This window comes from Struthio camelus, chromosome 24, assembly GCF_040807025.1.
Source record: "Struthio camelus isolate bStrCam1 chromosome 24, bStrCam1.hap1, whole genome shotgun sequence".
NCBI classification, from domain to species: Eukaryota; Metazoa; Chordata; class Aves; order Struthioniformes; family Struthionidae; genus Struthio; species Struthio camelus.
In genome coordinates, this window is record NC_090965.1 from 7,802,097 (window position 1) to 7,816,303 (window position 14,207).

Sequence of the window (14,207 nt, forward strand, 5' to 3'; positions counted from 1 at the left end):
AAAAAAAGCCCTCCCTGCTTTCCCCCCAGGCTTACGCCAGCAAACTGGCTTGGAATAAGGAAACGGTAGGCAGCTCGTGCTGGATGAATGTCAGATAAGTGATTTCCCTGTTTCCCCTGCAGGCTGGTGCCTCCCCGCTCCGGCACCGGCTCCCAGCCGTGGTTCAGCTCCTCTGGTTCCCGGGCGCTCAGCACTGCCGAGCGGGAATCACCGTTTCCAGAGCAAACTGGGGATGCTCCTCTGCTTCCCTGCAAACCCAAGACGTTTGCAAGCAATGACCCAGAAAAAAGGCCACTTTTAGTGATCGTGGGCCTTGGGTCAGGGTGCAGAGCTCACCAAACCGTGGAGGTGGGAAGAGCAGTGTGAGCAGTGCTGAAACCTTCCTGTGCTCCGGAGATCCAAAATCCCGTCTCTGACTGTGCCGTGAACTCCTTTGCCTGGGATTTAGGTTTTCTTTTTTTTTTCCCCTCCCCCAGTTCAGTGACTGCTCTGGAATTTTGGGTCGTGTAAAAGTAAATTGAACTCTGTTTATACGGCAGTTAAAAATTAAAAGGATCAGTAAGGTCATTAAAGCAGAAGGAGGTGGTTAGCTGCAGCCAAGAGGGTCTGGAAAAGTCGGGTCTTCGAGGGAAAGGGCTGGGGAGCAATAGGGCAATAAATAAGTGGAACAGCTGTTTCTGACAATGCTGGTCGTGCAGCCGCCGTCGTCGGAAAGCGGTACCGCACGCCTTAAAAGGTTAACCCGGGGCTTTGTGAAGTTTTCCGTGTAATTTCTACCTCGCGCTAGTTAATGTCTTACAGCAGAACGGGTCGGCGGCCAAAGAAATCAAATGCCCGATTCCACCCGGGCAGCGCGCGCGCGCTCGGAGGTGGTCGGGTGCCGCCTGCCGCCCCGGGACGGGTCCGTGGCTTCTCCGGGGGCGTTTCGGCAGGACCCCGTGGTGGAGCCGTCATTTCCCTAAGGCAGCCGGCCCTCAAAGTGTTTGCACTCGCTGACTGCTTTCCTCCGCTGCCCAAGCTAGCTCACTAAAATTGAATGTTTTGGTTATTTTGTATATTAATCTGCCAGCAGACCAGGGGAAAGGGCGGCGGGGTGCGAGGTGCAAACCGCGGCCCTGCAGCAACGCGTAAAGGTTTCCTCCGCGGCGGGTGCGGAAGCAATTTTTGTTCTGGGTCAGGTGCTCTGCAGCTCTTCCCTCTCTGCCAAAACGGGTCCGCGTGCTTCGCTCGCGGTCGCGGACGCATAACCCGACCGCGGCCCTCGGTCCGGGGCGAACGGGGCTGCTTCTCGCTTGGCCCCGCGCCGCCGCGTTGCTCGTGCCGGCGCCTCACTGCTGTGTTTCCTCCTGCCCAGACTGCAGCTACACCTGCCACCAGGAATGCCGGAGCCTCGTCCAGCTGGACTGCCGCCGGCCGGGACAGCCCCTGGGCCAGCTCTCGCCCGACAGCACCCTGATGCTGAGCTGCAGCCAGGTAGGGCCGGGGGTCGGGAGCGCGGCGCTTCCCGGGGCCGCCGCCGCCGGCAGAGCCGGGCGCGCGCGGGAGGTTGGAGCGTGACGACGTTTCGTCGCGGATCGGAGATGCGGGGCCTCTTGGGAACAGCCTGCTGATGGTAAGCGGCCTCTGTTTTGGAGACCTGGTGCCTCCCTCCCTCCCGAAGGGGTTAGCCCAGGTCCTCCCCGCCGCAGCAGGAGAGGCCGAGGCGGACGCCTCCTGCGTCTCGGCGGGATGCAAGCGTGGGCTTTGCTGGCTTCGTAGCCTTGAGGGGTTCAGCAGCCCGGGGGGATCTAGACGCTGCAGTCTGCATCGGGGATGTGCAGTAATCCCCGCGTCCGCTCCGGAAGTCTTCAGCTGTTTAATGGCGCAGAGGGTCCCGCGGGGTCTGTAGCAGCCACAGCGGCCTGAAGGCAGCGTCAAGGAGAAGGCTGCGGTGCGTGCCACAGGGCGCATCAGTACGATTACTTGGTGCCACAGAAGTCGAGATGCGAGTTACTTCTATGCCGGAAGGTTAAACCATCGCTTAAAAACCCGGCCGCGTGGGAGCCGATTTGCACGGGAGGGGAGAGGATCAGGCTTGTTGGCTTTTGCTTGCGTCCTCTGCTGCTGCCGGACCGATGACCCGCAGCGAGGTGCAGCCGTTTCAGCGGGTGCCTGAAATTAATACATAAAAAATATATATATATTAAATAAATAAAGGTCGCAAGCGGAGGAGCGGGGCCGGCAGCGGGCCGGGGCGCGGGCTGCGCTGGGGGAGCCCCGGGGCTTCGCCGCGGCCGGCGAGGGAGGTTTCCCGCCCCGCGCGGCAGAAAAGCCGGTGTTTTCCCGCGGGGCGTCACTGGGGGGAGCAGGGAGGCCGTGCCGGGCCGTGACCTGGTGCGTGGGAAATGGGGGAGGCGAGACGAGGGTCACCACGCTGCTTCCTCCTGGCCCCAAAATCGTCAGTAAGCGACTAGTCCCAGGGCAGATGGGAAGCCCGCGTCTGATCTGCGCGGAAAATTCATTTACCCAAAGTAAATGGAGTTTCAGATGTTGGCTTAACGCTGCTTTTTGGTAGAACGTTGCTAGATACCTGGCTGAGATTTTTTTCCAGCAGCTTTTGCCCCTTCGTACTGTTTAAAACCAAGGTGGACTCTGGTGAAGAGTTAAGACTTGGGCCAGAAGCCGGTCTGCGGCAGCCTGGAGTTGTCCCTGGGCAACGGAGAGAGACTTTCCCGAAGCGGATTTAAGGAGAGAACCGTGCTTCTGTGCTCCTCTTTGGGGTTCGTTGGGCTCCCCCAAACCTCTGCTTAGCAGATGCGTGTCTGCGCGGAGCGAGTCGTTTCCGCGCGCGGGAAGCGGTGGCTAAAGCAGCGATTATCCGCTGCGGCGCTGCCAGCTAGCTGCAGCCCCCGAAGCCCGTTAGCTCCGGTCCGAAGTTTGTCCTGTTGGGGCAGGGATTTGAAACCCAGCCAGGGCCATCTGGCTCTACGGCGAGAGCTGTAAAACCTCTCCGAGAGCTGCGGCCAGCGTCCGCCTGGTTGGGCACCTTGCGCCTGTGCAGAATCAGAAGTGGGAAACGTGCGCTTTAGGAAAGACCGCAGTTAGCGTCAGCCTGGCTCGCTCTGCCGCCCGCGGGCTGCAGCGCTCGGGGCAGCCGGCGGCCGCTCCGGCGCTTCTCCTGCCTTGCGGCGTTTGACTCCTTCGCGTCTGACTTCCAAGCAGAAGGGCTGAGGCTGCAGAAGGTGGCACGTGCGTCCCTTTCTCCTGGAATGCTTTTAATCTGGGTGATTATGCCCACTCAAAAGAAAATGAGGAGGGAACCTGGAGTTGGACAGGATTTACTTTCTCATAAGCCATGCATTAAAAAACAAACAAAAAACGGAACGGAATCCCCACCGAGCCGGGAGTTATTTTAAAAACAGCGTGAAGCCGTGTGTCTGTTTGCCTGCATCTCCTTCAAACGTCACTGGGCTCCCCCTCAGCAGAACCAGAGAAGCTTGGGTTTCTTTTCAGAAAAATTAGAAAGGCTCCTGTCTTCAGGGCGCGAAAAGCAGCCCGCGGGTTGTCGAAGGCTGCGGTACGGAAGAGGGAGCCTGAGCGTGGCGGCGGGCGGCCCCCGGGGCGGAGGCTGCCTGCGCCCGGCGAGCGAAGCCGCCCCGACGGCGGCAGCGAGGGGCTCGAGCCGGCGCCCGTCGGGAGGAAACGAGGGTGCAGGGTTCTTAGTCGCGCGCCCTGGTGGGTAGGGAGCCGCCGGCCGCCTTTGAGAAGAAGGGCTAGGCGTTCGCGTCTGCTCGGTCTGAAGCCGTGAGGCTGAGCGCGCGGCCGACTTCCTGCTCCGCTGCAGGGGAAAGGTGAAGGGAAGAGGCTGCTGGTGCTCCGGGAGGAGCCTCGCAGGGTGCCTGCACGCACCGGGGGGAAAGGCGACTGCACAGTGGAAACACAGAAGCTGAAATTAATAGCTGGCCTAGTTGGGAGTCGATAAACAGCGTTATCAAATGTAAGCAAATTAGAGGCATCAGAGAAATAGCTACTGTAATGTCACACACTTAAGTACTGTTACCATGTAATACTAGGCATTAATATTTTGGGCTTTGATCCAGCAAAGTACTTAAGAGCGTATTACATCTAGGGGCCAGATTAGTCTCCTTGGGCGAAGTCCAGGCTCCGCGGGAGCGGGCGAACCTCCGCGGGGCCGGGGACGAGGCTGCTGCCGGCCGCCAGCTGCCCCGCGCCTCCCGCCTGGGCGCTGCCCCGGTCTGGGGCCCGACGCCCGTCCAGACTCGAGTGATGCCCCGCGGCGGGGCGGCTCTGCGCTCGCTGCAGCTCGGGCCGGGCCCCGCCGTGAGCGTCGCGCCCGCTCGCTTTCAGCCTCTGGCCCCTCTCGGCGGCGCGAAGAGGACGGCTTATTTCTCGGTGGTGTTGCAAGTCGCTTTGTAAACGCAGCCCTCGGCTTTGCTGCCGTCCCCTCGGAGGTGCCGGCGTTGCGTCCTCGGCCCGGTGCTGGCGGGTCCTGCACGAGGCATCGGCCCGAGAGCAGCCGCCGGGGCGCCAGGCTGCTCCCAGCCGGCGGCGGTTCGGGGGAGCAGGCGCGGCGGGCGACCGTCGATGACGCCCCTCCGGTGGGTCTGGCTTTGCGCCTGCGCCCGCCAGAGCGCCTCATCGCGGTTCTAGTTCTGCAGAGCCTAAAAGCTACTTTTTCTTTCCGACTTTGAGCTTGCTGCGCCGCTGACCTAAACATCTCCCGTGGTTTCACAGCGCTCGGTCACGTCTGCGCTCTTTGCAGCCCTTCCTCGCCGGCTCGGCGAGCGGGAGCCTGGTTTTGCCTCTAGTCCGCGTTGCTCTTCTCTGACCCTCGAGCAGTTCTCTGCCTTCTCGGATGGGCTGGCCGCATCTTGCCCCAAGTATTTGAAGCGTGGGCACAGGCTGCATTTCTTTGGTGGCGCAATATTTTCTGGCTTTGTGTGCTCTTCCTTTCCTAAGTAATCCTGACGGGTCTCGCTGCTGCGTTGGCCGCCGCTGAGCGTCGCCTTGCGTGCGCTTAAAAATGACCTAGGGTTAAAACGATCCTGAAGCCTGTAATGAGCGTTGAAAAATGAATGTGCACGTCAGCATGCTGCAAAGCAGGGAAATAGGGCTGTGAATTAGGGTCTGCTTTAACTTCCTTTTGTCTCGTGTGAGTGTTGCGTTGGGTCCCCTAGGTAAGAAATCGCGCGACCCGTAGGGCTCGCGTTGTGGAGGAGAGGGAAAACGCGTTCCCTGGCCGTGAAGTCTCTAAATATTCATAGCTCAAGAACAGCTACAAAGGCGGCTTGATTTCCTTGCTGGCCTGCCCCAATCCTGCTCTACAGATGACCTTCTTAAAACTTATTTATGGGGGGGGGGGTGGGGATCCATTTATGGGGGGGAGCGTTCTCCGGGGCGTTTCTGTTAATATCTTACTGTTCAAGCAGTTCCCCAGCTGCAAAGTAGCTTTTCGGTTTAAGGTACCAGGCTTTTCCATTAGCCCCCCGACCTGGTCGTGGATGCAGACGGGTGGGACGTAACGGGGCCGGGGCCGGGGCCCAGCCCCGCGTGGGAGCCGAGGGCCAGCGGCCGGCGGCGTCGGCACACCTCGCGCGCGGGTGAGAGCGCACCGAAGCCGGGAAGGTCACGGGTGTTTTATTTCCCCGGGCAGGTTTTGCCAGGCGGTGCGGTGGGGTTGGCAGCCCGGCAGGGGCGAGCGGAGCGAAGGCGGTCGGACGGCTCAGCGCCGCGGAGGGGGCTGTGCCGGGCTCGGTTTTGGGGCCTGGGGGGGGGGCTGAGGCTGGGGCTAACGCAGCGTTTTAGGCGGGCTGGAGCAAACGCTTATCGCGAGCGGAGGAGCCGACGGCCCAGCAAAAGGCGCTCGGCGACCCTGAGCCGGCTCCGGCCTGGCGTGCGCGAGGGGGCAGACACGCGGCCCCCGGCGATGCCGGGTGCTGAGCGGGGGCCCCGCGGGTGAGCCCGCCGCCTCCGCGGCCCCGGGCGAGAAATGGGGCCAGAGGAAGTAGCTGGGCTCCGCGGCGCGCAGGAAGGGGAGGCGATGCTGCGCTCGCGCCCGGCGCCGCGCTGCTCCGCTCCGCTCGCCGGAGCCGAGGTGGGGAGCGAGGAGCAGCAGAAGCTGCCGGCGGCGGCGGCGAGGGAGGAGGAGGAGAGGGAAGGGTTACCCGGCGGGGCTGTGCGAGCGAGCCGGAGCTCCGCGCGCGCTGCCTGATGCACAGGCGGAGCTGGTGCAGCTGAGCGGAGGATGTGAGCGGCGCTCGGGAAAGCAGCCGGTGCGCGTCGGCCGGACTCCGGCGGTGGCCAGCCCCTCGCCTTAGATGACCGTCGGCAGCAGCATGAGCAGCGGGTACTGTAGCCTGGATGAGGATCTCGAGGATTGCTTTTTCACAGCAAAAACCTCCTTCTTCCGGAGCCCGCAGAGCAAAATCCCTGCAAAGGTAACGGCTTCCTGCTGCCGCCGCCGCCACCGAAGGGCCGGGCGCGAGGCGGAGGGGTGCCGGGGCCGGCGGCCTCCGTGCGCGCTCGCCTGCGGCTGCTGCCAGCGCGAGCTCGCAGCTGGAGCCGGGCTCGTAGCGCCGCAGCCCTGCCGCGGGTTTGCTCAGCCCTGCCTCAAGCCCGCGTGCGCCAGGAGGGTCCCGCGGCGGCGGAGTCTCCCCCCCCCCCCGCAAGGTTTAGGAGGGGGTCTGCCACCCCCGAGAGCCCGCCGGAGGCCCGCTCCCCGCGCGGACCCGGCCTCCGGGGAAGGGCTCTGCTGAGGCCGCGAGCGAGACGGGAAAGTTTGGGGGCTGGAGGGCCCTGCGAGCGCGCCAGCATGGCGGCGGCGGCCGTGGGCCTGGGGCGAGAGGCGACGCCGGGCGGGTGACGCTTCGCCCCCCCCAGGACGAGGTTTTTCCGATACCGCTAACGCTGGCCGTGCACCGGGCTGCCTCGTGGCATTAAGCGTTTATTGGAAAAATTAAAAAAAAACCCCGTCGTGAGCTTCGGTTCGGCAGCCGGAGCTGGGCGTAAAAGGAGAAGGAGCGAAAAAGCCGTTGCAGAAGTAGAGGTTTTGCTCAGGAAAAAGCCCCGTGACGCGCCGACGCAAAACCCGGCGGCGGGAGCGGGCCGGGGCCCAGAGGTCCCCCGAGGCGCCGGCAGGCCCCCTCCTCGCTGGGGAGCTGCTCTGGGCAGAGCCGCCGTCCGCTGGCGCGGCTGCCGTGAGAACCGCTCCGTCGGGCTGCGCGCGGGATGTTCCCTGTTAGCCACCAGCCCCCTCCCGCTATGAATAAGCAAGGCGCACGTACGGCTGGCTGTTAAATGTCATTTGATGATTCACGCGTGTAGGAGATGGGGAAGATCACCGTGTCCGTACGCTCTGCCGTGCACCTGCCTCCCGGTCTCTCTGAGTCGGCACTGCAGATCCTTAATGTCTTCTAAAACAAGCCCGATCGCGCGCTCCCCCAGGAAGTCTCCCCCCGCTGGTGTTTGATGCCGACGATGCACCGGGCGCCCGCGGGCGCGGGGTGCCCCCCGGAGCCGCTGCCTTTCGGCTGCTGCGGTGAGCCCGGGCGGCCCGTGCCGGCGCCCGCGGCCTCGTCCGCCGGCAGGGCAGGATGGAGCCGTGCAGCGGTGGTTATCTGGGGAGGAAACGGCTCCTGTGCTTGAGGAGGGGGGGAAAAAACGTTCTACCCAGGCAAACGACATGGCGTAAGAGGTCTCGCTGGCGGAAGTGGGTCTCTGAGCAGTTGGCCGGTTGGTGGCTCTGGTTGGGATGGAGATCATCTCCTGGCCGTGGTGGTGTCAGGGCTGAGTTCACAGTGTTGCAGGTCCTGCAGGCGAGCTTTAGGGAACCCAAAACGTGCAGGTGAGGCTGGACCTGAGCTCTGGAAGGGGGGCGGCCACCAAATGGGGCAAGAAGATGGTGAGAAGCAGATCTGAGAGGCCTGACGCGGCAAGGTGATGGCTTTGCCGGGTGGCTGCCCCTTGCTGCAGGGCATCCCCACGGGAAAGCGTGTGTCCAGGAGAGCGGCTGGCACAGCGGAGTGACCCAGAGCTGCCTCCCCACCCATTTTTTTTGCTTTGTATCTTGCTCTTCTAGAACATTTTTATTCAGTGTGGAACGTTTCCACGGCCACGGTTTATGAAACACCTACGTGCGGCAGCAGTTTTGCATTTCAGCTACTTAGTGAATTATCTGCTCGTGGCCATATGCGGTAAACATCATCTCGGATCCAAAGTCTGATTCACCTGCCAGGTACATTTGGGAATGGCAGTGTTTGTCCATCTGTAGACGTCCAGAAACGATTCCCCAGTCCAGGATGCAAAGTGTGATGAGCGCTCCAGCAGCGCCAGCCGCCTTCTGGCACAGCCCACCCAGCAGAGCCTGCATCTCTTGCCCCTGCAGCAGTGTCCTCAGCTGGACAGGAATAAATTAAACACAGAGAACTTAGGGATGCACATCCTAAAAGGCTCAGAAAGCAATCAGGGCTTCACTCGCTGGCTGGCTTGCAGGAGCTGGCTCTGTGTCCCTTGCTCGGTCACAAAGTCCCTGGTGACGCCGAGCAAACTCCAGTGCTCTTCGGCACCTCGGAGGGCTGCACGTTGCAGCCCTGGCTGGTGATCCTCTGACTATGAGAGGCCTGCGATGAGGGGGTGGCGGCGACGCAGGTGATTTGGGAGATTTGTGTCTTGGCACCGGCTCTAAAAATACCGATGCTGTGTTTGCAAGGTGGGGGAGTGGAAATGTGCCCTTGGGAGGTGCAGCTGGACTGTTTCAGTGCTAGGCTGAGACTTCAGCAGCTCTGGAGTAACCAAGCAAGCAGTATCTTTGATAAAAAGAGGAAAGATGTTAAATCTTGTTGAGGTGTTTGCCATGGAGATCTGCAGAGCCATGTTGCTATGCTACCAGGTAACGGGGCTGTGCTGGGGCTCGCTCCTGGGTTCCCAGCAGAGATCACCATGCTTGGTGCACAGCTGCAGGCTGTGAACAGTGCGCTGGACCAGGAGCTGGGATGCAGCCACTGCTGTCACACCTGCATGATCTTAGACAAGCAGAGTCAGCAAGTGATGACACTGCTTCCTCTGGCCCCTTGCTAACAGGACATCAGTTGGTGTTTCTTGTGATGGCATCTCCATCCTTGGAGATGCTCAAGGCCCACTGGATGGCCTGAGCCACGACTCTAAAAGAGGCTGCTTGAACAGGGGGGTTGGACTAGATGATGTCCAGAGGTTCCTTCTGACCTTGACCCATCTGCGGTTCTGTGAGAAACCCCTTGGTCTCAGCAGCTTGTCAAAAAGTACTGCAGATTGGTTGGTGTCTTCATCCCTGCGTTCCTCTAGCACGCATGCCAGTGTATTAACACAAGCAGGCGAGCAATGGAAGTAGCCCCAAAGATGCTTGCTGTGCATCGTCCTCGTGCAACCATGGACGTGAAGCTGAGCCCTTGGTGTCCCAGAGCTCAGGCCTGGGGCAGGTGGAGGAGGAAGGACCAGGAGCCCCACCAGGCACAAGCCTGCCTGGTCCTCTTCTGCAAGGAGGTGATAGCCCTCTGTTAAGCTGGCTTCTCTTCTCTGACTGTATGTCTTCCATCTCTGCTGGACCCAGACAGCCCACTCTTACAATCTTCCCCACGCAACAGGGATAATATCAAATGAGCATTAGGACATGATGGCGTCTGGAACATCTCATTGATTTTTAACTAAAGAAAATGTTGGCTTAAGAATTCACTGGCTGTTCTGTGCAGCATCTGTGCTGTTTTATGGGCTGCACATAACCAGCAGGCATTTGCTCTGTTAGGAAGGCGAAGAGAGCATTGCTCTGAACTGTGCAACGCGCCATGCAATGCAACACACCTTGCAATGCAGCATGAGCCCGTGGCAACTCAGCTGGGACACCAGTGCATGGTCCTATCCTCTGCCCATCTTAGCTCTTTGGCTGTGTGCTGCTCTTCACCAAAGGCGCATCTCAGCACGGAGCGATTTATAGAGATCAGCTACCTTTAAGCTTTGCTGTTTAAACCTTGCAAAGACCAGACTCCCGTGTCCAGAGCGGCGGTGCTGTGTTTGGGATGATGGGCTTCCGGTTGGTCAACAGGAGCCTTGTTTGCAGCTCGGCGGATGTTTTGCCAGACTCCCCTTCTGCTTCGCCCTTGGGAGGACTGTCAGCAGCTAATGCGAACTCTCTGTAGCAGATGGAAGCGGAGCAAACAAATGCTCACGAGCGAGCAGAGCATCCGAGCAGCAGCCCCTTGCACGGCGCGTCTCTTTATAAAGGCTCAGGTGGCGTTTGTGTGCGGAGCAAGGAGAAACTTTGTCCTTCTGAGTTGTTTTTCACTCTGCTCCTGACTCTGGTTGGCGTAGAGGGTTGGCAGCCTGAAGGAGAGGAGAAAGAAGAGTGGGAATGGGGTGGAAGTGGGCAAGGGGCTGGGAGCGGGGCTGGCCGCGTCCTGCCACTGCAGGAAGAGCTCCCCGGCTGGGGACGCTTAGCCCCAGGGTGCCCTTGGCACCAAAGCAGGGCTCTTCCTGGCTGCCTGCGCTTGGGATCAGCTCCCAGACGTCTGGGCCTGAGGACCAGAGGTCTTGTCTGATGTAGCCCAGCCTCTAATGCAGGCCAGAGCATCTCACCAGGCAGGTCCTCGAAGGCAGGGGCTGTTCTGGAGCATGTTTTATCCTGCCCTTCTTCCCTGTTGCTGTGTCCCCGCGTGGTGGCAGGGGAGAGGCCCTGGGCTCCGGCCCGGGTCCCTGCTGAAATGGTGCTTCCTGGGGCAACGTTCCCTCTCGTCTCCCATCAGGCACTTGCGTTGATGAGCGGAGAAGAGGCAAGGAAAAGCTGTTTCTAAGTGAAATCTCCATGGAAATCCAAACACCGAGCCCGTTTCCACTTGCCTGTAACCTCTTTTTTGAACTTTGTGAAGGGAGTGAAATATGTTTTAGGTTTTGTTGTTTCTCCCGTTGTCTGACTCTTCCCCCGCCGCGTGTGCGTGCTCCTTTCCCCGTGCCCCGCTGCAGACCGCAAGCGTGCGAGATGGAGGGGAAGGCGCTGGCTGGGTCGCAGCAGCAGCGCGACGGCGGGAGAGCTGCCGAATCCTCGGCGCCGCGTGGAGCGGTCGGTGGCTCCGGCCCCCGGGAGCGTATTTAGGGCAACCGCTCCCCGTTGGAACTGAATTTGCGTTTCTGAGCTGTGGGCTAGCGGTTCTGGCTCGCGGTTTGAGGCTTTCCTCGTTTTCTGCAGACCTTGGTGCCGTGATGGGGTAAAGCCGCAGGGCGGGAGCTGGTGCAGGGCCCCGCGCGTCCAACGCCAGGCTGGGGTGGAGCGGAGATACGGCACTGGGACGAACTTCTCCATGCTGTGTCTTCTGGTGCTTTAAAACAAATCTTTCTCTTGGTTAATAGGCTGAGGAATTGAGCGTTGATGCCCTGAGCCGTCAAATCCCTTCAGAAAAGGTCTTTGCAATGTGTGTGCAATCTGAGCATTTGAGCCAAAGGACGAGACCGGGCTGCGTTCCGGGGATTTTGAATTGTCCCAGTGTCGCTGGTTTGAGTGAGATGGACCTGTGCCCGAGCACGCCACGGGAGGACTTGGCCTCTTCAGTCGCTGCTTAGGAGGGTCTTTGCCAAGAACATTGCGACGCTGGGCCAAATCCATCTTCACAGCTCTGCACTTCAAATTCATTAACTAATTAGCTGATGGGGAAAACTGGCGCGAGTGAGGGGTTGGGGATGGCGTCCCTTGGGTGCCTGGTTTGTAACCGCGTGCAAGCGGCCCTTGCCCGACGGCGCCTACGGGCCGAAGGCTGAGGGTGTTGGCGGGCGTGGGATGAGCCTCGGCTCTTTGCCTAGGTGGCCAAGTTTGCCCTTCGCAGCCTACGTCCCGTGGGACTCGCCCACTCGGCCTTTCTTCCCACGGTGCTTTTTCGCATCTGGTTTAACGCATAGCAGATAGGCCGTTCGCTAGCTGCCAGCCTTCTCCCTCCTGAGCTTTGTGTCCAAGCCGTAGGCGTCCCTGGGGCCCCCAGGCTGCGCCTGCCCGGGAGCCGCCGGCTCCTCCGCGCCGTGGCCGCGGCCGGAAAGCTCGGGAGCCCGCAGCGAGGTAGACCACGGCGAGGAGCCGCTGCCTGTGCTTTTCTTATTTATTTACTCATTCAGTTTTGGGGGTTGACTTTTGCGAAGCGAGAGGCTGCAAGGCGAAAGCAAGCTCTGGAAACGGAGGGCGTCTCTCTCCTCGCGTCCTTGCACACCCGTAAACGCCGGTATCGGTCCCGGAGGCTTCGAGGTTGCCTCTCTCGGCTCGGAATCGCTCTTCGGAGAGCGCGTCCCCATAACGGCGACGGCCCCCGGGCTTTCTACCTGCCCCGTAACGGTCTGTCGCGAGCTCGGCGCTGGCGGCCAGCGGAGGCTCGCAGCGAGGAGGAGGCCGGCGCGCGCCGGCGTCCGTCCGTCCGTCCGTCCAGCCGCCGGGGCGGCGCGCGTGGCGCCTCCCTGCAGATCTGCTTTTAGGGCACTTTGGGAGGGGAGCGCTGGAAGCGCGCGGCGGCAGCGGCGCCGAAGGCCGGCGCCTGGGTCGACGGAGCGGCGGCCGCCGGGGCTCCGCGCGGGCGGCGAGGTCCCGGCGCGCTGTTTTGCTCGCGGCGCGTTTCATCTCGTCCCGGTAAAACAGGAAGGAAATGTGGCAACGGTCTGTGGTTCAGAGCTGCTGTTTTCCTGCCCTCAGCCGGAGTTGCGCGTTGTGCAGCAGAAGCTCTGCAGAAGCGGAGGTCGGGGCAGGGCCCTGAAGGGCAGCAAGTTGCTGCTCGCAGGGGAAGCCGCGCTTCTCTCGGCGCTGGGTGTCCCGGCTCCGCGGCCCTTGGCCCGGCGCGCCGGCCTCCAGCTTGCAGCTCGCTCCGGTTGCTGCCCCTCGGGTCCGCGCCGGGAGCCCGGCCCCCGCCGGGGAGGAGGGAGAAACCTTCTTCCGGCGCGAGCTGGGTGCTCTCTGCAAACCTTAAATCGTCTTCCGCGGTGGAAACCATCTGTCACCGACACTGGGAGCTTAATAAAAGCAAATTCGTTCCATACCAGCAGCAAGATGATTTGTAAAATGACCCCGGGAGAGCGTAACGCGGCTGTTAAAGCCCCTGTTTGTCCAACTGTCGTAATGCAGGGCTTCTCCTCCAGTCGCAGCGGCGCGCGGGAAGGGAAAGAGCAACCTGCTGCGGGCCGCGCGGGCCGCTAGCCGCTTCGAGCCGCCGCGACGGCCGGGGACGGGAATCGGGTTTTCTGGGGCAGCCTCGGCCCGCGGGCTGGCTCCCGCCGTGGAAAGCGCGCGGCGTCAGGAAGCTCTCCGTTGCCGGCACGTGGTGGTTCCCCCCGCGGGAAACATCACAGCGGACTTGCCCGAGGCGGCGGAGAAGCAAATCGCGAGGCCAGAGGCGGCCGGGCTGCGCGCGGAGCGATGCTCGGCGGAGGGCGCCGAGTCGGGCTGGCCTCGTCCTCGGTGGGCGCTTTCGGTTTTGGCCGCCGCCGGCCGGCCGGCACGCGGTGGGGGACGGCCCCGCGCCGGTCATCCCGCCGGCGGTGGCGAGGCCTCTGGGCAGAGCCGAATGGGCTGTGCCCGTCGCTGCCAGATGTTCGACGAGAGGGGAGACGGGGCTTCTCAGCGCGCGTCTTCCACTAACGTCAGGTGGGTTGGGTTTTCCTTTTCTTCTTCCACCCGATGCTACGCTGGAAAATCCTATGCTTTTTTCGCGCTCCCGCGTCGCCGAAGCACCTGAGCGCAGCCGCTTGAGAGGAGTTGCAGCCCGCGGCTGGCTGAGCAGCTCGTCCTGGGGCTCGGACAAAGCATGGGCGGGAAACTGCCCCTTTCGTGAATCGATGTTTACGTGCAATTCCTAAATACCACAGCAAAGTGGCTTTTTTTTTTTTAAAGACAGCGAACAAGAAAGACTGCGTAATACAACGTTCAAGCGTTGCTCCGTTGGGTTACACGGAGCTGTGTTTCGAGAGGTCTCCTGCGGTTTCCACACCCTGTTGGAAATCCAAAATCTTGCATGGGAATTGCTTGGATCCTAAAAGCAGCCGTGGGAGCTCAGGAGTGAACTGGGGCGTCTCAAAGCCCCACGATCGGGTTCCCCCGCTGTCTCGCCAGACTGCAGCCGGGATTTTTTGGTCGTCCTTTGCTTGATTCTCTTTCTTAAGAGAAAGAGCGCAGGTAGCCTGGGGCGATACCGTGTTATGTACAGCCCGCGGGGTCGGGG

The 14,207-nt window shown here is 61.4% G+C and overlaps 1 protein-coding gene across 4 annotated transcripts in view; it reads left to right on the forward strand.

Annotated features, from left to right (window-relative positions):
• The window catches only part of RASSF5 (Ras association domain family member 5), a 24,655-nt gene continuing 10,448 nt past the window's right edge, over positions 1-14,207 (forward strand). Inside the window, exons 1-2 of one of the 4 annotated variants that reach the window (XM_068918049.1) lie at positions 1-1,178; positions 1,355-1,473. In XM_068918049.1, coding sequence (XP_068774150.1) covers positions 1,037-1,178; positions 1,355-1,473 — 261 coding nt within the window. In that variant the 5' untranslated portion in view covers positions 1-1,036. Of the gene's footprint in view, positions 1,179-1,354; positions 1,474-6,012; positions 6,438-14,207 lie in introns of those variants that run through there. The other 3 variants (XM_068918050.1, XM_068918052.1, XM_068918051.1) reach the window with 3 other exon arrangements.